At 37.4% G+C, this 20,890-nt stretch overlaps 1 protein-coding gene across 3 annotated transcripts in view; it reads left to right on the top strand.

Moving 5' to 3' along the window:
* The window catches only part of LOC124162715 (luciferin 4-monooxygenase-like), a 29,580-nt gene extending 8,981 nt beyond the window's left edge, over positions 1-20,599 (top strand). For all 3 annotated transcript variants that reach the window (XM_046539326.1, XM_046539327.1, XM_046539325.1), the window contains exons 3-13: positions 1,447-1,654; positions 6,577-6,759; positions 7,759-7,912; positions 9,615-9,771; positions 9,854-10,024; positions 11,173-11,284; positions 11,402-11,448; positions 13,446-13,553; positions 16,218-16,343; positions 17,614-17,779; positions 20,369-20,599. In XM_046539326.1, coding sequence (XP_046395282.1) covers positions 1,447-1,654; positions 6,577-6,759; positions 7,759-7,912; positions 9,615-9,771; positions 9,854-10,024; positions 11,173-11,284; positions 11,402-11,448; positions 13,446-13,553; positions 16,218-16,343; positions 17,614-17,779; positions 20,369-20,499 — 1,563 coding nt within the window. In that variant the 3' untranslated portion in view covers positions 20,500-20,599. The remainder of the gene's footprint in view (positions 1-1,446; positions 1,655-6,576; positions 6,760-7,758; positions 7,913-9,614; positions 9,772-9,853; positions 10,025-11,172; positions 11,285-11,401; positions 11,449-13,445; positions 13,554-16,217; positions 16,344-17,613; positions 17,780-20,368) is intronic.
* The last annotated feature ends 291 nt before the right edge of the window (positions 20,600-20,890 follow it).

The raw sequence follows: 20,890 nt of genomic DNA, 5'->3' as shown, positions 1-20,890 counted from the left end.
GGAAACCACCGTATTGATAGATTGGCAGCAGGGGCTCTGTGCTCGCTGCTACAATGTGAAACAACAATAGATAGTTAATAAAGGAATGAAATGCTTCAATGAGAAGGAAATGAATTTCAGAACGGTTCATAAATATTACATCAAGAATTCATAATAAATAATTTCACTCATAAGAAACAGTAAGATGCATCCAGCAAAACCTATTTCTTCATTCACAAGAATTATCACAGCTGTTTGTATCCATTTACTCGCGTGTGCGTTCATAAAATTTTGTGCTTCACCAAGTTGCAATTTTCTTCAAGCGTTAAAGCAGGAGTTATTGCAAAAATAAGAATCAAATTAAAACAAGTCGGGTACATGGATTATTTACATAAAAAAAACACCGAAACTACTTAGAAACAATTTCCTCAGTTACTACAGTATTTATAAACTCACCATACAACCCCGAAGCCAGGCTAGCTTCTCAATTGCTCTTAAAATAAAATTGAGTAACACCCCAGCACCGGAATATATACAATTTTCGAGTAACGTAGCACCATTTCCCAGACATTAAATAAATATGAACAATATATTTTTAAATATCAGAATGAAATTTGCACAGCCATGGTTAAGTACGACTAGAAGTTAACACTAAAATGAACAGTCTGCTTCAAACTACATTGATTATCATCCATCTTCTGGCATACATTAGAAATGCAATGTAAAAGTTGTTTCACTTCATTTAAGCACTTTCACCGACCAAATTTCTTCAAATTAATTCAATGTCCTACCGCCTTAAAATTGTGAAGCATCACGAGCGAGGAATTTGAGACTTGAGATAAAGGTGGGTGGTGAAAAACTTGAGGATGTTGAGCAATTCAATTATTTAGGGAGTACAGATACAGTAGTAAGAACATTAGGATGAGAATTGCATTAGCAAAGGAGGCGTTCGTGAATAGGAAGGAGCTTCTGAGAGGTTCGCTATGTAAGAATTTAAAGAAAAGGTTAGTGAAGAGTCTGATCTGGAGTGTAGCTCTTTACGGTGCAGAAACGTGGACATTGAGGAAGGAAGACGAGAGAAGATTGGAGGCATTCGAGATGTGGGTGTGGAGAAGAATGGAGATGGTGAAATGGACGGAAAGGAAAAGGAATGACGAAGTGCTGGATATGTTTGGCTAGGAGAGGCAGCTTTTACATGAGATACGGAGGAGACAGAAGGTATGGATGGAGCAAGTACTTAGCGGGGAGGGGATGTTGAAGTTTTAAGTAAACGAGGGAGATGAAGGAAAAGAATAGGATTCTTAGATAGAATGAAAGGGAGTGGGTCTTATTGTCAGTTGAAGAGGGAAGTGCATGATGGAAAGAGAGGCTCCCGGATTTCTTCTTAAGGTACTCCATGGAAAGCTACCTTAATCGGTAGAATACTTTAATAATAACCTCCTCAGAAATGTTTTTTTCTCCTTGAAGCAAGACACACTGGATGGATCCTTTTACAAGTTCAAAGATATAAAACCAATGACCAGGAAGATCGCCAGTGGATTGACACGATTAGGATTCAAGAAAGGGGACGTTCTTTGCTTTGCAACAACCAATGTCGACCTGATCTACTTGGTCCAACTCAGCGTGTGGATCTGCGGAGGTGCGCTACGTGGGTTGCACCCAAATGACACCAAAGGTAAGTGACTACAGATAAAATTATACCACATAAAGGCGGATGAGAATCTGCTATCGTTCCAGGGGCCGTATTCTGTATTTCGTCGGTGCCGCACCGGTCGGTTTCCCTTTCAAGCCCACCGACTGGACATCAAACCGTACCGACAACGGATTCCGCACCGACGACGACACTTTCAGCGATTCTGTAAGGTCGTCGGTTTCAAACCAGTCGGTACGATTCCCTCTCCTTCCCAAACAGGGAAAATCCGACTGAAGTTTCACGTGTCTCCACCAATGAAAGAAGGGTAAAAACAAGAGAAGACTCATTGGCACAGTTTATTGTCGTCATTCTCAATCTTTTTATTTGCGGAAATTACGACTTATTGCTAGATTAAGATAAACGATATTGGATAAGTTGTTAACAATGCTTATATAATGTGTGGTAGTAATGCTGTACCTACAGAATCGAAGGAAACAATAATACAACATCACAATAAAGTTTGTACGTGATGGAGATTGTTGTTGCTGGAATGAATTATTGAAACTATCCTTGAGATCGTAGTTTCTTTTTTTAAATATTGGTTCCGTATAATGCTATTTATTCATGATTTGGTAATATAGTTGTCATTAAGTAAGTTCCGTATAAATATTATCAACGGAAGGTTATGCCATTGGCACCGTAGCAGACGAAAATAGCATACCATGGAACGTGAACGTAGGATTCAAATGTAATATTAGAGGAACAAGTTAGGAAATTGTTATAAAAATATGGAGCTGGGTGTAATTAAAAGAAGTGTAATGACGAGGAAGTAAATAAATTGTGATTGGGTGAAATACATATGTATAAGTTGCGCATTCCAAGTGAGAGAAAATGATAATATTGCGGTAAACCTCATACTTATTAACAAATATCTTCTTTTATCGTCAAGGGAATCTATGGCTGACGATGAAATGAAATATAGTTGCCCGTTACAAATGAAAGAAACTGATACCGTTGTGGCAAACTTCATACTTAAATAAAAAGATCTTATTTCTATGCCGAGAGAAACGCCAAATTGATGATTGAGTGAAATAACAGTCGCCTATTCAGAGTGATATTAAGTGATAACATTGCGGCAAAACTCATATTTAATCAAAAATATCTTTTTTATGTCAAAGAAGCAAATAAATGATGATAGAGAGAAATAAAGCCTATTACAAGCGAGTGAAAGTGGTAACATAAATGAGAGAAAGTCATTATATGTTAGCAAACCTCATTTTTATTAACCATTATCTTATTTTGCCATTTCTGTCAAGGTAATTAATATAGATGATGACACAGTGAATTATAGAGGCGTATTCGAAGGGGCAGAAAAAGATAACATTGCAGAAAACCTCATTCTTTACTCGGTGATGAGGTAAAAACAAAATAAAACGTACAATGCGCACCGGGGACTTCATGAAACCCACTAGTCTGTGGCCGTACCGACACCTTTTTGCTGTCGGTACGGCTACCGACGATCTCCCGTCCTCTCGTCGGTGCCGCACCGACCGGGTTCGTACAGAATCGCACGACTTCTCACCGGGAGTCGGTGTGACGTCGCACCCGACGAATCGATGCCGCACCGATCGGTTTGGAGTTACAGAATACGGCCCCAGGTGTCGTGTAAGAAATCTGAACAGTGGCGGATTTTAACGTTTTTTTTTATAAACTCGCTTTGCTGTTCGTCGTCTTGTCCAGATCAAATATATCTTGCAACTCCTTCCGATTAGGAATCATGCTGAAATTTTCAGGATGACCCCGAACCATATGATTACAACCATATGATGAATACATTACTCTAATATTTTCATTATGATTCGAACTGTATCTCGATTTTCATCCAGAATTGAACATTATAAAGATAGCGATTAGTTTAAAAGAAATGGCCACCAAAATCCAATGGCAACGCTGCGATCATTAAAAGGAAAGAAACCCAGCTAGTACAGATTTAGCCTTATCCCTAAATACGAGAATAATAAACACACATGCCGTGACGAAACCCACCTAGACGCAGGGATAAAGTATGAAGAATCCACGCCTAATATGGGTATAAATGGGAGATGAATTTCCGTATTTTTGGAAATACAACTATCCTTACGCCGTTATGACCGGTAGGTGGCAGCTGCCTCGCGTTCGACGGGCGGACAACGATTCATGCGTCGTCAGCCGAGACAGTGGCATATACAGAGGGGGGCGCAGGGGGCGCGCGCCCCTCCCTTGTGGGGCCGGCCATAACTACCTACCCTACCTTATTAATGAAAAGTAAAAAATACTACCCATAAAATAAAAATTTTCACGGTGCAAAAAATGTTTCTTTTTAGTATGGCATGCTTTAAAATAAGGCACTTTACAATAAAACGTAACTGTAGCAAAATCCTTCCATCAATTTTCTCAAAAAAAAGGAACATTTTTTTTTAGATCATTTCATGTAGACTTAACAGAAGTCTCCTGGTCTAAAAAAAGGATTTGGAAATAAAATTCTATTAATAATATGTTCAATGACTCGTCTATAATAAGAAAATGTCATCGTCATTTCCAAAATAAAAAAGTGAAAAAAATAAATTTTTGACCAGCTATTTAAGATTTCAGCCCAAAGTGCGTCGCCGGGTTTCTCTCCACCCTTCTTTCCTAACCCTTCCCTCATGGCGCTAGTGACCTCAGCTGTCGGCCTTCTCCTCCTAACATCATTCCATACAGAACCCTGGTCAAGGGAAATGGTACGGGAGGCTGGTGTACCTATGGCATAGTGTACCTAGGAATACTTGAAACTAATGGCAAATAGTGTGACCATAAAATTAAATTTCCGTACAACTGCTGGTCATTTTCCATTCTACGCTTTCCACGGAGAAATGGGGCAAATGAATCTAAATAAATAGAGTGGTGAGTGGTGTACTTAGGGCATAGTGTACCTAGGAATACTTGAAACTACAGCAGATTCCGGTTAATTGGGACATAGGTATCGGGACTACCGCACTTAGCCCCAATTAAGCGGCTGCCCCAATTAGGTGAACTCTCTCGTATATGGGCGTAAAAAACTTTGAAATGGTAGAAAGAAGACAAAAGAATGTTTATAATGCAACCTTAAATTATTATATTATTAGTTTGACTAATAAATGAGCGAGTTTATTTAATTCATTATCAATTTTAAGTATCATAACAATATAGCTGAAAATATTATTCACAGCCTCGGGCGACGTGGAATGAACGTCTTTTACTAAGTCCTATTAAAGAAAAGTCCTATCCCCTTATGGATATTCTATCAACAAGAGCTTTCAAAATAGGGCAAGATTAGGAACACTTGAGAAAAATAAGATGAAATCAAAGGAGGAAAATATTTAAAATAGTATTCTGAAAACAAAAAAAATAAATTTCGATGCGAGTATAGAGTCTATGTCGCTGACTCATGGCCCAATAAAGTGGCATGCTGTCCCAATTAAGCGGAGAATACTCTGGGATATTCCTCTATTGGGTTCTGTTCTTCAAGATCTGCCCCAATTAAGCGGCTGCTCCAAGTAACCGGTGCACCCATTAAACGGAATCTACTGTATTGGCAAATAGTGGGACCATAAAATTAAATTTGCAACCATTTTTAAATAGATTTCAGCAGCTCAGAGGGTTTGGGGAATATTCATATTTTCCTCGAGCGATGAGATATAATTATATTCATTTCAGAGAATCAAGATGAGGCAGAAACTAGATTCCAATGGAATAGCTCCCGTGCTTGTTCACAATCATACAACTGCTTGTAATTTTCCATTCTATGCTTTCCACGGAGAAATGGGGCAAATGAATCTAAATATATATGTAGGGGAGGGTGGTGTACTTAGGGCATAGTCTACTTCGGAATAGGAACACTTGAAACTATCGGCAAGAGCTGAGATCTAGGGGCTTTAAAGTAAGCTATTACCTGAAAGAAGCACTAGAGTGTAGCATGGGTCAATTTGATCAAAATCAATTTGAACATAATCCAAATGAACTCGAGTTCATTTGGATTATGTTCACAAAGAAGATGCTAGTTTGAAGTTTTTGATGCTGAATAGTAAAAATTTTTGGTTGCATATCAATGTCTTTTACCAAAAATTAATCACTCCAACAGTGGCTATCGTAGCATAGGTGAAATCGATGGAATGTTTAATTGTATTTAGGTTTTTTGCTCTTATGGGTTTCCCAGAGCATCAATAAAGCATTCATTCATTCATTCATAAAAGCCCATGATGTACCTAAGAACATGTTACTGTGTTTGTGATTTTTGAGGTCAGCCGTGATTTATGTTCTATATATGTACATAATTCTATACATTATGTATATAATTTGCTTTTTTGCATGAAATTCATTATATAGTTGGACTTTAAAGAATGCTCTTAATTTAGGATGGTACAGCCTAACTTTATTTTTACTTGAAAGGAGTTATATTTTAAAATTGAGTATTTACCTAAGTTATGTAAATTTTCTTTATAAGACACGTTAATGTATTTTCAAATTTAATAAACAAGTCATATTTATTTCCATTTTTTCACTTTTTAATTACTGCTCCCACCAATCTAACTTGTGCTCCTTGATACAATATGTAGTGTTCCTAAGTAAATGAACCTGATGTACCAAGGAACAATTTTAAGCACTTTTAGAAGTTTTAATTATATCCATTAATAGTAACGATAAAAGTCTAAAACTTAAAACTTATGTTAAGCAACTCTGATGGATTGAATTTTTACTATTAGACTGAATCTTCATTAAATATATTTTGGTTTATATAAAAAAATTGAAAAAGTGTTCGTGGTACAACACACTCCCCTACTTCTTCCGTAGAATTTTCACACTTAATGTGCATTTGCGTAAAGTCATGCCACTGGCTAGCCCACGGCAATGCATTACATGAAATCATCTCCGTTCCTCCTCTGTAATGATTTTTAACTCCCTCTCAGAGGATTACGAACGAGAAGTGAAGGAAGTCCGAGGCCGTTTTATGCTGTTCGACACGAAAACCTGCTCCAAAATGAAATGGGCCTCACAGCAGCTGGGGTGGGACGTACAAGTTGTGTCGATTGGAGGAGGTGTGGAGGACGCAACGGCCATTGAGGACATGATTGCAAATGATGACTGTTCTTGTAAGTATGACACCTGGTAACAGATGATATACCAAAAAAAGTATGACCTGAGTGCAATATGCATAGACGAAAGTTATCACATAAAATTTTCCAGAGATAGTTAAGTTAAGCAAAATAAAAGAATAAACTTTGTACCGTTCACTAATTTATTTAAATAAAGCATGACTTGGGTTTTATAGCATATTTACGTATTTAGATATAGATATTAGTGAACCTTATAAAGTTTGTTCTTTTATTTTCCATAATGAAAAGGTTTCATGCAGTCAAGCCTGAGGTATCACTTATAGTCAAGTGAAATCATATATGATAGAGGTGTAGCATTTATTATCTAGAAAACATCTGTAAATTTAACACACCATTCATCATCAGAATTAGTTAGAATTTTCTGAACCTGAACTAGAGCAATTTTTTATTATAAGGAAGACAATGCATGTTTTTCCTCATTGAACCAATGAAATAAATTTTTGTGAAAAGGTAAAGAATAGCATTGTACCTCAAACTCAACTCAGGCTAAAAATTTAGTCTTCATACAGCTTTATAAATTACTAGATAGTAACTAACTTTGAAACCTATCATTACCTGGATTTCACTCTTAGGTGTTCAAGAATTTTTTCAAACAAACTTCAGAACTAAAATCCTAAATATTTTATTGGCAAATCATAAAACTTTCTAGACAATTATAGTAACAAAAAAATCAAAGGAATGCATTCAAATAAATTATGGCAAGGCAAATACTATAACATATTATTATATTCATTCATTGCCTTATTTTTCTTACCCTTAAAGGGTTTCAGGTTTTGGTTCTAGGATTTGATAATGAGAAAGATTTTAACTGAACATTCGGATTCAGATTAGATTAACAAAAGGATTTAGTTTCCAATTTGATTCAACTTTTTTCAACAACATGATTTTGAAAATGAGCAAATATAAAATTCACCCATATGCAATGGCTCCAGTCAATAGAATTGACTTTATCAAAATCAATTCTCTAATTCACAGTTTATCCCCATGATGTACAAATAAATACCAAGGAGGACATTTGCATGATTGTCCCAACAAATGGATCCACAGGGCCCCCAAAGGCCGTGACACACACTCACCATAGCATGGTGGCTCTCTACTCAAGTTTTGGAGCACCAAACAAAATCACGGAGTAAGTAAATCAATAACATGAAGGTACCATGAAATCATAATACGAGTATTTCTGCGTAAATAGGTATTCTATAAACATGCTTTAAAATCAAATTAAATTCCCTAAAAGTCAGATACAATTCTGTTCACTTCATCAGCAAATCCAAAACCCTTTGTCAACAAAAGATAAAAAATTTTTGATTCTATTAAAAAGTCTGTTATAATTATGTAATCATATCTGGTGTATGCACAAATGGCAGTTTATAAAAAAATTCATTTTTTTAAACTGATACCACATTATACTTCATACTTTTGGCAACTAATATGTCATGCCAGTACCATGTCTCAGCTATGCCTGTATATGTGCTAACCCCACCCTCATTTTTCAGAATTGGGAAAAGCATTTTTATCTACTCTCAAAATAATACAAATGGATGCTATTCTCTGTGCAAAATTTTGTTATCTTTAAGGAATGGGAACCTATGTCCAATTACTCAGGACTGAAAGCTGAGCTTTTCTTTGCAGTCATGTAAGAATTATTCCTATGAAAAAAGCATGATATTGAGGGCCTTAAGAACTGAATCTTAAGTTGTTTTGACCTAAATCTTAAGCCTATCCATATGACATATGGGTAAGCTAAAGAGATATGACATATGGTTACCCACTATCCCCATTCATCACAAAGAGAAATATACTGCATCATGCTGTTGAGGTATGGCTGGCACAACATGCTTCCACATCTAAAGATTCCGCCTCCACACCCTCCTCAGCAGAGTAAATGTTCTTGGTAGAAAAATCTAGCATTTTAAAGATTTTTTTTACATTGAAAGGGTTTTAACAGACAGGATTAATTCTCCAATGAAACATAATAAATTCATTTTCACAATATCAATGAAAGTATATGCTCCACAATAAGACACACTTACAGAGAGAATAAATTTTGACAGCTATTTCATGACTGACTAAAAATAGGACAAATGAGATGAAAAAAGATGTCTAATTTTATTGAGAATGTTGAAAAATAAAGGTGTATTTAACCAAAAACCTTTTAGCTATTTCCAATTCGAGGTTAGCCATTCTTAGTATTTTTACCCCCATCAAAAAGTCAACCAATTAATTGTATAAACATGCTAGGAGTAACCATTATAATTTTTTGTTGTAGTTTTTGTTTTAATTTTGTTGTTTATAAAATATTTTGTTGTGCACACAAAATAATGGTATGAAACACACACAAAATTAATGGTAATTATTACCTTTAATACAACTTTCCCAACCTGCCTTCAAACTTCTTTTAGAATAAACACATCAAAAACGTTGTCACCAATCAACTACAATACAAGCTACTGCTTTGGAAAGTGCTGATTTCTGATATTTTTGCTATTGCTAATAGAAGGAGTGTATATATACTTTGAAGCTAGAGGAAGAATTTACTTATTAGCCCATTTTGTTCTAACTGGAAATGAAATTATGTACAGACACAAATTGGGGGTTAAACTTGTCACGTTGAATTTACAAAAACTAATTGTAATGATTAAAAAATGTTTATCACCCCATCATTTAGCTTCCAAAACTAGTGTTTCTGAGACGGTTTCGAAAAATTCTGAAAAAAATTGATTCGCAACTTAAAAAGGGCAATTTTTAATATTTATCATAAGAATTTGCCTTCATACTAAGTCTCACAAGGCGAATTTGGATGGAATAATTTTTTTTATTAACAAATTTAGGTCAAGAGAGGTAGGACGCATTGCCCTATCAATGGCGGGGAATCATTTGATATCAGCATATTGTGGAGTTACAGCCTCCATTCTCTACGGCTTCTCCCTTCTCAGCAACAGCCAATTCGACCTCAAGACTCTGCACTCAATGATCGCAAAGTATAAGGTAAAATTGGACACAGTTCTCCACAACAGAGCAGGAAATCAAATGGGAAATTAATTCTAGTCAACATTTATTCATTTTCCAGCCAGAAAGCGTACTGTTGTATCCATATGCAGCCAATATCTTCATACAATCTGATGATTTATACAAATACGATCTAACTTCAGTGAAATATGTATTCAGTGGAGGATCAGTATTTACGGTAGCAACAGCAAAACTATTTGCATCCAAATTACCTCAAGTAAAGCTGATGATGGTAAGTTCCAAATTTTTACAATTCACACTGTATGTGAAATTCATCATGAAAATACACAAGTGAATAAAACTTAATTCAGACAAATGGGCAAAGTATAGACCAGAGAAGGATCAAAGAACATTCACAGCACCACTGTCGAAGCCTAGGGTAATCAGAGACTGAGAATGGCCAAAATAATTTCAATAAAATATTTAATACCACTTTGGTCCAATTCTAAGCAACAAATCATCCATTTTATGTCTCTTTGGGTGCGTTCAAGTATACCCTAAGAATATCCTTGGCCACATTTTTCCTTTCCACCTCCCTAGTAATAAGTGATAAGTATATGACAAACCCTTCTCTCCACCATCCTTACTTAGGTATGATATTTTAACATCTATCATACTTGCTTTACATTAAGAAAACCAAATATTATATACATTCTATTTTGGAAGTGTTTCTCTACTAATGTCACATGACCACCAGGGATGCCGACTTACAAAAAATATTGGGGGGCCCAAACCGGGGATCTTGCCCTGGCTAAATTATGTAAGTGGTGAGTTTTAAGTTTTTTAAGCATTTTAGAAGAGTCATATGATCAACATTAGAACCCTGATAACTCGAATCTTGATATCTGGACACTCCGGGGAAAATCGACAAGCCTGACACATTTTTTCCTCACAACCATAACAAATTTTTGAGGGGGCTCGGGCCCCCTCAGGCACCATGGACTTGGCGCCACTGATGACCACCATGAAAAAAGCATAAAAGTTATTGAAGTCCTTAAGTGGTATTTATTGATAAATTAAATTTATTCAAGTAAATATTAATAAATTATTATTAGTACATTGTTTATCATATACTATATGGGTTTTCTGAAAATGTAGAAAAATTCACAGTGAGAGTAAAACCAACCAAACCAAAACTATTCCATTGAAAAGGTATTTGCGTCACTTCTATATTTATACTGAATGGATAGCTTCATAATAAAAAAAATGAAATGTCAAACTAATTTTCCTCAACCTCTCAATTCTAACAAATTTAGTTACAATAAGAAACTTGCCATACTAATAGAGAAAGATTTTATTAGTTGAGGGCATTACTTCAGACTAGATACCCTAAAAAAACAATTAATATAGAAAATTTAATAACCTCAAGATTCTTTTCAGCTCTATGGCATGTCAGAAATCTTGATAACCACGTTTTCATCAGTAGTAAAAAATGAAAATATATCCTCAGAAAGGAAGATATCAGGAATAGTGATTGGAACAAGTAATGGCCGTAAGTTTATCTCTACCAAACAAAATACTCCCCACAGCTATTACAACTTCACTAATTCAAGATTTCCAATAATTTGCTCCTTTCAACCGAATCAACAATTTTTATTTATGTTTCCAGGTGAATATATTTCATGTGGAAAAGTCCTACCTTCATGTGAAGCCAAGGTAAATATTAGAGCCTGCACAATGCCTCAGAATATATATTAAATAAATGTTAAAAACTAATACATGCCAAGATTATCAAATATTAGACACAACAAAAAGATAAATGCCACTGGTAAAAGCTAAGGAGATTCAGTTTCATCTTGATGCACTCTAGTTTCTCACTTGCACCATTAGCAGAGAATGTTCCTTTTTGGCAAATCTACAGACAAAAGGGTGGAAGAAATACATTCATTCAAGATGAGTCCAAAAAGTATCCGACCATCATTCATCTATCCACATTGGCACCATTTTTTGTCATCCGAACCGTGGCATTCTTCAAAAGTAGTGCCATTCTATTGAACCACACGCTCCCAGCAGAGATTCCACGTATTAAAGAAAACTTAGAACGTATGCTTTGGAAAGACCTATAGCTCGTGCTTTGCATTACTCTGAATCATTTCGATGTCATCAAACCGCTTTCCTTTGAGAGCCATTTTTCAATTTTGGGAACATCCAAAAGTTGCAAGGTGCAATGCCGGGACTGCACTGAGGCTGGCAAAGCTATACAATGTTGTGTTTCGCCAAAAACTGCAGCATAAGTTTCGATGAATGTGCTTTTTACCATTAACGATTATTGTGGTGAAGGAGCCAGTCACTGCTTGACCAGAAACGCGGTTGTTCTCTTCTCACGGCATCATGCAATCTTTCCAGAACTTCAACATAATATTCTTTGTTGATTGTCTGACCTCTTGGAGCAAATTTATTGCACACAACATTGTAGTGCTCTGGCACAAAGATATGAATGCACGTTGGATACTTTTTGGACACACCTTGTATGGTGGAATACATTTACCCAGATCCATTTCACATTTGACTTTCAAGCCTCCAAACTATTTACTCTACCACCCCCAAATGGCACACTTCCTAGAAAAGTAATAATCAGCCAAATACTATTTAGAAGTCACCAAGGTAAAGTAAATCATAAAAACAAAATTAGCAGAGCATGCCTATCTTTTGGCAAAAGTTAATGATATGCAAAGGGAACCCTTCAGGATGGCTCTGAAACAAAAGTACTATAAGTTCAATGGGGAACAGGTTGGAGCAGTGTCTATAGAGTTTGCTTCCTACCTGGTGGGTTTGGGTTCAAATCCCGGCAGTGGCGGAGAATGTTCAGAGACTGCCCAATCACAGTTTGATTGTTGTGCAGAAGACATTTCAAGTGCAACACTGTGTCCGTAGCATGGGACGTTAAGCTGTACTCCCCATGGCGCCTTTCCTCAACCCATTAGTGCATAGAGTCCGATATATCGGACGTGTGTATTTTATTTTGTTATGGGCTCCAGTTGACTTGCACTACATTTTAATACTGTATTAAGTTCAAATGGATATCTGTCTTCACCTCCCCCCTCCACTAATATTTTAGTTGACTCATTGAATTTATCAACTAGAGAAGTATTTATGTGAGACATGGCACACGTGCGATATATCAGACGCTATGCACTAATGGGTTAAGAGCAGGATAATGCCAATGCTAGGTTTCTCTCAACCCTTCCTCCCATACCCTTCTCTCAAGGCACAACAGACCTCAGTGGTTGGTCCCCTACTCCAAATACCACTATACTAAGAACCACAAAACATATCAAAGAAATGCATCACATTGTCTAACATTAGAGTCACACAGGAGAATTAGTCTCTCAAGTTTGACCCAAGATTGGAATAAGTTCATACATCCAATATCTATTGTACATAATTTCCTAAGCACCTAAAATCTTTGTACAACTTATTGGTGAATAACTTTTATTTCAGTCCCTACCCAAACCAATTTCATACAAATAAAAATGCCAGTAAGCAGTGAAAACTCACTATAAGTACAGCATCTACAGTCCACCGTTCTATATGGAAATTGAACCACCCTTCAAAATTTCATCAGGATATGCTTACACACTAAGAGCAACATAAAATATTACATAATAACATGCTAACATATCCGTTATTTAGGCATTATTGTTCCTTTGCAGATAGTTGACCCAATCAAGAGGTGTGACCTAGGAAGAAACAAAAGGGGGATCTTGTGGATGAAATGCCCATACATGATGAAGGGCTATCTGGATCCCAAATCTGCAAAGGTGAATAAAATAAAATTAAGAACTAAAGATTCAATGTTGATGCAACAATCTTACTTAGTATCTGAGAGAATTTAAGGATGAATTCTCCAAATCATCTATTTATATATGTACATACATAGTTTAAAAAATTCACAAGGTAATACAGTGTTCACCTCAACCTAAATTAACTAAAATCATTGACAACAACAAACTTAGCCCTTCCTGCCAGTGCCTATAAAAGGAAAATGTTTTCAAAACAAAATTTTTAATGAGTACCATGGGAATATTTTTTATCTGCCTGATTTTTTTTGGGGAGGAGTTGCCCAGGTTTGGGCACTTGGCCACAACCTTGAATCTGGAAGCGGCACTGTAATAGATCCTCCACCCTTCTCTCAGTAGTATTCCCCTCTCTACTCATTGCATTATCACTGATTTTTCAAATAAATATCGATTATGATTTACAATAATTTTTGCTTATATAAGAATGACTAACATTTTTTAAGCCATTGTAGAATTATAAAATGATTTCTAGCATTGATAAGAACAAAGTTTGTAAACACAAGGTACTAAGCCATTTACAGCAGAAGTCTATTAAAAATAACACTAAATTTTGTTTAAATATAGCTTGTATACAGAAATAAACAGACAATTTATTTCAAATATAAAAAAATTGGAATCTGCTACAAACTTTTCTTTGCCAAAATCATTGAAAATTCAACCACTTCACCGTTAATTCCTGCTCAGAGGAGGATCATGAGAAGGAAGGTTGAGCCTAATGGCCGGGGTAGCACTAAAGCCTTGCTATGCTGGGTCTCAGGCAGGGCCTGAATACCTCCAGCCATCGCTACCTTAGCTGTAACTTCACTTCCCCCGCATCTGCTACAGCTGACATTACGTCTTTTGCATACAAAAATGCTTGTCGACTGTAGCCGACATGCGGCACGAAAAGGTTAATAACTCATTCAGTGATTCACCCAAAGGTTAGTTCAAATAGGTGAGAGTAGGCCTTATCTCATACTGCCACAGGAATTTAGGTGATAATGACCATTTAGGATAGAGGGCCAGTTCCTTTCTCTGGGCCAACTCACACCTCGAGACATTCGATTGCAGACACCCAAACACTTCACCTCAGATTTCAAAATACAACCTTTCTATAAGCAGCCCAACACTACTTGTGGGGTCACCACACTCCCCCACTATGACCAAACTCAAAGTGGGAACTTTAAATGACAAGTGACTAAATTGAACACAAAAATGTTTTTCATTAATTTGCTAAGACTTTACTTGTTATGACAATCAATTCCAAAATTTCTTCATACTTCCATTAGAAATTTTTCCAAAGAAATGTCTCTTATGATTCACCTGACTGCTGCTACATGTATGGAAAATGTTAGCCTATCAGATCGCCCAATCAAGAGCCCACAATTTTTAGAATTATTTGACGCTTAATACCAAGAAAATGTGGTTCCACTTGCCTAATTCAAGTGCCTCTGCCACAGTGAATAGGAGATAAATGGATTAATGGTTTGCAGCTTAGAGGATTAGAATGTGGCCCTTACAGGTTGAGAGGACTAGCGGGAGTAAGAAGGAAGGATTGATAATTTTTCTCCTGAAAAAGGAAAGAATGTGAATAGAATAGAATAGAATTTGGGCCTTACAGATATGAAGGGGTTATTTGAGCATGAAGTAATAAACAGTCGAAAGTGTACATAAGCTTTTCCCAAGAACCCTATCAGAGGACGTTAATCTCCTACCATGATCATGTTATCAATAGCCGTGCAAGAAATCAATTTTCAACTTTAGCCGTTAGAGTGGCGGAAACCACATGGGAGGCAGTTAGCAGACATTACATAGAGAATCCATGTTATTCCACAATAGTGTTCCACCAAATTACAGTGAATAACGATGATTTTCACTGAAAGTTATGATAGGATGCATTAGAAAATAGTCAGATCTGTATTTAACAGGTTGGAATAGATGCATATACCTGTGAATGAACCATAATAACTGGCGACCCAAAATTTGAGCAAATGATGAGCAGATGCACACCAATATTACCATCCTCATTGTGAGGTTCTTGGCTTTTCCCATCCTGGTAAAAATTCAAGCGGGAATGCTTAGCAAGCTCTTTCTAGAGCTAGTCGTATCCACCACGATCTAGCTTGAAATCATTAGGATACTGAAGAAAGCATAAACTTAAGGATGAAAAGACCAGGGTTGTTTACCTTACATTTGGCTGTATCTTGGAAAATAATATAGTATGTATTTTGCAGGATATTTATTGCGTGTGGGACACACAGCACCAATGGCACTCAGTGTAGATCACCTACTATGATCATATCCCAGTACTATCGTAGATGAAGATGCTGCTATGAGGTGAAACCAGACATGATAAAAATGTTAGTACGCACAGAATAAACACAAAATATCAGCATTAATTTATGTAACATACTTCCATGAAGTCACACATAACATGACTGAATACATATACATATGTACATAATTTTCCAAAAGTTTGGCCAAGACGTACAGGCCACAGTATACTTAGGGTGTACCACAGTTGGATTTAGCTAACGGGCTCCTTCACTATTTGTACTTCAACCTCAAACTGTTGTATTTTTTAACGTACCAAAGAAACACTGTCCATATTTGAGTTCTAATCACGCATTTTTTCTTGATATACAGGGCCATGTTCTTAAACTCGAAGAAGATGGCTGGTTTGACACAGGAGACATTGGATATTTTGATGAAAACGATAATTTATACATTTTGGATCGGGCAAGATTCACATTCATGTATAAGAACAAACTGGTAAGTAAAAGTCTAATGGGTTTAAGCTATGATAGAACATTCACCTACTTCAAGAAAAAGCAAAAAATATAAACATCACATAAAAATCTATGCAGCAATAGAATGTACCAGGAGAGCTAGATTAATGAATGCACCGTTATTTTAAGTCTAATTGTAAGTAAATAAGTGGTTGTAAGCCATAGAAGTTGGTAGACCACTCAGTCTGGAAATTAATGATGGATGAAACCTACATCAAGTAAATCTAAAAGGTAGGCTTCCGTGGTTAAATTGAACCACTGCACTAACTTGGTCTTCAGGGTGAAGTCATGTTGGTTGCATAAGAGTTGATCGCTTGGCGTTCCCAGAAGTTGGAGGGAAGCATTGCCTCCAAAATGTTGGGTAAGAGTGTGAACAGTGATAACTCAACACAGATTCACCCCAAAGACCGATATAGTGCACTGATACATCAAGTAAGTTGTAAACCTTCGATGCCTTAATCATATTCAAATTCGAGAGCCATTGAGTGAAATAGTGTTTAAGAACAAATTAAGAAGTTCATATGTACATAGAACTCATATTAGTCCAAAATCCTTTGACTCTCATCAGTTTCAAGATCCCTTGTGATTGGTGACTTTTCTAATTGTCCTCATGACACTGAAGGCTCAGGCAGGGGCGGATCCAGGATTTATTTCTGGGGGGCACAAGCAAGGCCATAACCAGGATTTTATTCTGGGGAGGGCACAAGGATACTTCATAATACAAAACGAACGCAATGATAATGGGACAGTATTAAAAATCTTGCATATTTTTTAAGGGTCTGGGAGAGGGCACGTGCCCCCGGACTCTCCCCCCCCCCCTTAGATCCGCCTATGTACGCGATCACCTTCAGCATTGGCGTGTGGGATGGATATCCCATCTTTTTTTTTCATAAATCGGATTTTCGCTGAAATCATCGCTTGTATGATCTTTCAGCAAATCAGAATGAAATGCCGCTTAAAACTTGAAAAGTAAACGCCACGATTTATTTTCAATTTAATGGTAGTTGTAAAATACGGAAAGTGACAGAATAAGCGATGGTAAAAGGGACGGTGGGAATGACTGTGTGCAGGGGCGGATCCAGGATTTCTTTCTGGGGTGGAGGGCACAAGGATACCTCGTGATACAAAACGAATGCAATGATAATGGGACCGAATTAAAAATCTTGCAATTTTTTAAGGGTCTGGGGGGGGAGGCACGTGCCCCCCCCCCAGAAATAAACAATATGAAACACTTTCTTTCATTTTAAAATAAGGTTTGCCCATCAGAAATTGAGGATATAATAATGAGGAATTCCGGAGTGTCTATTGCTGGCGTCATTGGCGTGGACCACCCCATTCACACCACCTGCGCTCGGGCATACATCGTGCTGAAGCCTAATTACAAGATTACTGAAGAGGAAATGATAAACTATGTAGCAGGTAAAGCCAAAAAACATACCAATTTTTAAAACCTTTTCATTTAGATAAAAGTTTGAACTTTGCAAAATGCAAACAATTATATTAGGTAAGTAGTACATGAAAGATGTGCTGAGCCTAACTCTTTCAGGCCAGCTGTCACGGCAGAGGGTGCCTACCGGGATTTCCTACACTACTGCCCATTTTGTAATTTTTCCTTCCAGCTCCATACTGTGCTTTCTTTTGTGTGTCTAATTACCATAGAAGTCTTAATACATATAGTCCCTCCTTTTTTCCAAAAATGCCTGTGGTAAAAGTAAAGGGGGGACTAGGTATATTCAAACGAATTTGTTTTAACTTGACCATATTCAGAGAAATACGGTAATATGCATACAACAAGTGCCCAAATGTAGACCCATCCTTTGGTAAGAAAGAAGAAAGGGTCACCCTGGATTATGAGGGTTTACTCCCTGCAAGACACTTAGCCAGGCTAGAGGGAAAAATATTTCTTGCTTCTCTCCCACAAAGGCTGGAGGCTAAAATCATGAAATACCACAGCCCAAGAGTTAAAGGGCTTCAAATACTCAAACACTGCAGTACAGTACCCTTGGAATGAGTTTTCCTAAACCTGAATTATCCCAAGCGGTTCAAACACAGCCCTCATAGGACACTTTGAACTTGGAGCTTTTTTTTAAGTTTAATTCAGGATTCCTGGGACCCTTTGACAGCTAGGCAAGGGTTCAACCCACTATGCCTTCTGGATGCCCTTACTTAGGTGATATTGGATCAAGAGACCTTTCAGCTTGACATGAGGAGTTCTTATTGCCAGGGCTGGATTTTCCAATAGGCTAACTAGGCTTCATCCTACGGCCTCAAGAGCAAAAGGGGCCAACATTCAAATTTTTAGCTAAATTAAAATTACACTAAAATCAACTGATTCGGGCGTTACTTGGTGGAACGATGAAATGTTCATGGTGAAACAAAACTCAGTACTATTCAACAAACTTTTATTTTAACAGATAATTTTTGTCTTGATAATGACAGTATAAACGTCGAAACTAGTAGACTGTTAAAATAAAAGTTTGTGGAATAGCACTGAGTTTTGTTTCACCATAAAATTACACTATTTAATACAATTAAAACTACACTACAGCTATGGGGTTATATGCACAAAAATGCTGCCTTTTGCCATTGTATATCCAGTAGATCAAATCATTATGTCCTCTAAAGCCAATTAAACTCCGTGGAGCAGGAATATGTTTGAATAGCATGAGCAGTATGACACACTGAGCGATTTTGGGTGTTCCTGGTCCAAACGCTGGGGGAGATAGAGCTGATGTGGTGGCTAGAGTGTCGGCCTCCCATACCAAGGGCTAGGACTCAAGTCTCGGCAGATGCAGAGATTTATCATAGGCTACCCGATCCCTGCTTGAGTGCCAGGTGGAGGGCACTTCAAGTGCAGTACTCCGTTCGTCTAATGAGACGTGAAACCATGGTCCGCTCAAAACATTCCGAGCTAGCAAGACTGGGCCAGTGGCAAAGACGTCTGAAAATGATCATACAGGGTGTCTAGCAAATTTCTTTGAAAAAATTCCCTCACTTTTCTCTGCTGTCATGTAAAAATTCCCTAACCTTTAAATAAGTTGAATAAATCACACCAATTTTTTGAAACGCGTGCTTGTTGCTTCATTCACTTGAACTATAGTATAAAAGCAAATCACTTCCAGTAATAACAAAGAATAAGGAATACTGTGCCCTATTTGGCTCGGTGTTATAGTCCTATAAAATGAGGCGAGGGGAGTCAGGAGTGGGAAGAGTCGGTGTGACGCATTACACCCTTCCAACCAACTGTGCACCGTTCGCTGCCATAGCAACAGCACATACCCACTCATCCCTCCCCCACAGCTCGCAATGGTCAAACAACAACTTGTAGCCAAGTCTTTATTCTTCAATAGGGAAACTCCTTGTAACCATTACAATTCAACTGCTTCATAATTTTAAGATATTTGCCGCTTACGATTATCCATTAATTTTCTCGGTTTTGAGTAAAATTCCCTGACCTTTCCCGGTTTTCCATATTTTCCTGGTCGCTAGACACTCTGATCACCATGTCTATCTACTTCCAGCTGACACAGCTGAAGGTTTAAAAGTGAAAATTTTTCATCTAAAGTCCAGCTGGCGAGAGTCGTCCGATGACAGTTAAAAAAGAGGGGCGGAGACCCCTGTGCCAGCATGGTTGGCAGCCAATCGCTGTCCTCTATACGCACCTTACACCCTTGCCTAATTATACAACGTTGTCACATGCACATGAAGCACTGAAACAAGCCTGAACTACCAAAACAAGCCCTTTCTTCGAATCACCAAAACAAAGGATTCTTCCCTTGGTCCTTAACGTTCGTTGTCCTTTCTGGCTCCTTTCTTCACGGAAACCTTTTGTTTTCATGTGACGTGGGCATTTCCCTTTCTTACCAGGCAACTTTGCCCCCTACCCCAAACTAGACCCTTCTGCCCATCTTCGGACAACTCTCGGCAGCCACACTGTACATACATAATTTTTTTTCCGTAGTCCAAGTTAATGGATGTTGAAATGCTCTCCTCTAAATTTATTCACAGAGAGGGCAGACGACCATATGCAATTACATGGAGGAGTGGTGTTTCTGGATGAACTCCCAGAGAGTAGAGGAGGGAAGATCAACAGGGCAGAGCTCTACAATATGGCCAAACGAGAAATGAATGGAGCATAACATAATTCCCAACATTCAACAAATGCTGACTCAACACAAAAAGATCCTGAGGGCCAGCAAATTAAGTTATATGCATTGATATTAAACTCATTAATCTTTACACCGTCTTTTTATTTATGCTTTCTTTCACATGTCTTTTTGGCATTGGGGCAGGCCGATTTTCACATAAGGATAGAGCCTGAGCATTGTTTAGACATGGGGTTCATACCTTCTGCAGCCCATTATGATGATATTTTATCTCAACCTAAACAAGAGAGAGGACGGAAGAGAATAGAATTTTTAGATAGAATGAATGTGAGTAGGCCGTACAGGTAACTGAGGAGGGAAGTGCTTGTAGGAAGGGGAGACTCCCAGAATGCTTCTTAACCCTTAGACTGCGGGAATGCTTTAT

Source organism: Ischnura elegans, chromosome 7, assembly GCF_921293095.1.
Source record: "Ischnura elegans chromosome 7, ioIscEleg1.1, whole genome shotgun sequence".
In the NCBI taxonomy this organism is placed as follows: Eukaryota; Metazoa; Arthropoda; class Insecta; order Odonata; family Coenagrionidae; genus Ischnura; species Ischnura elegans.
The sequence above is the reverse complement of the archived record's forward strand: the minus strand, read 5'-3'. Positions and strand labels throughout refer to the sequence as shown.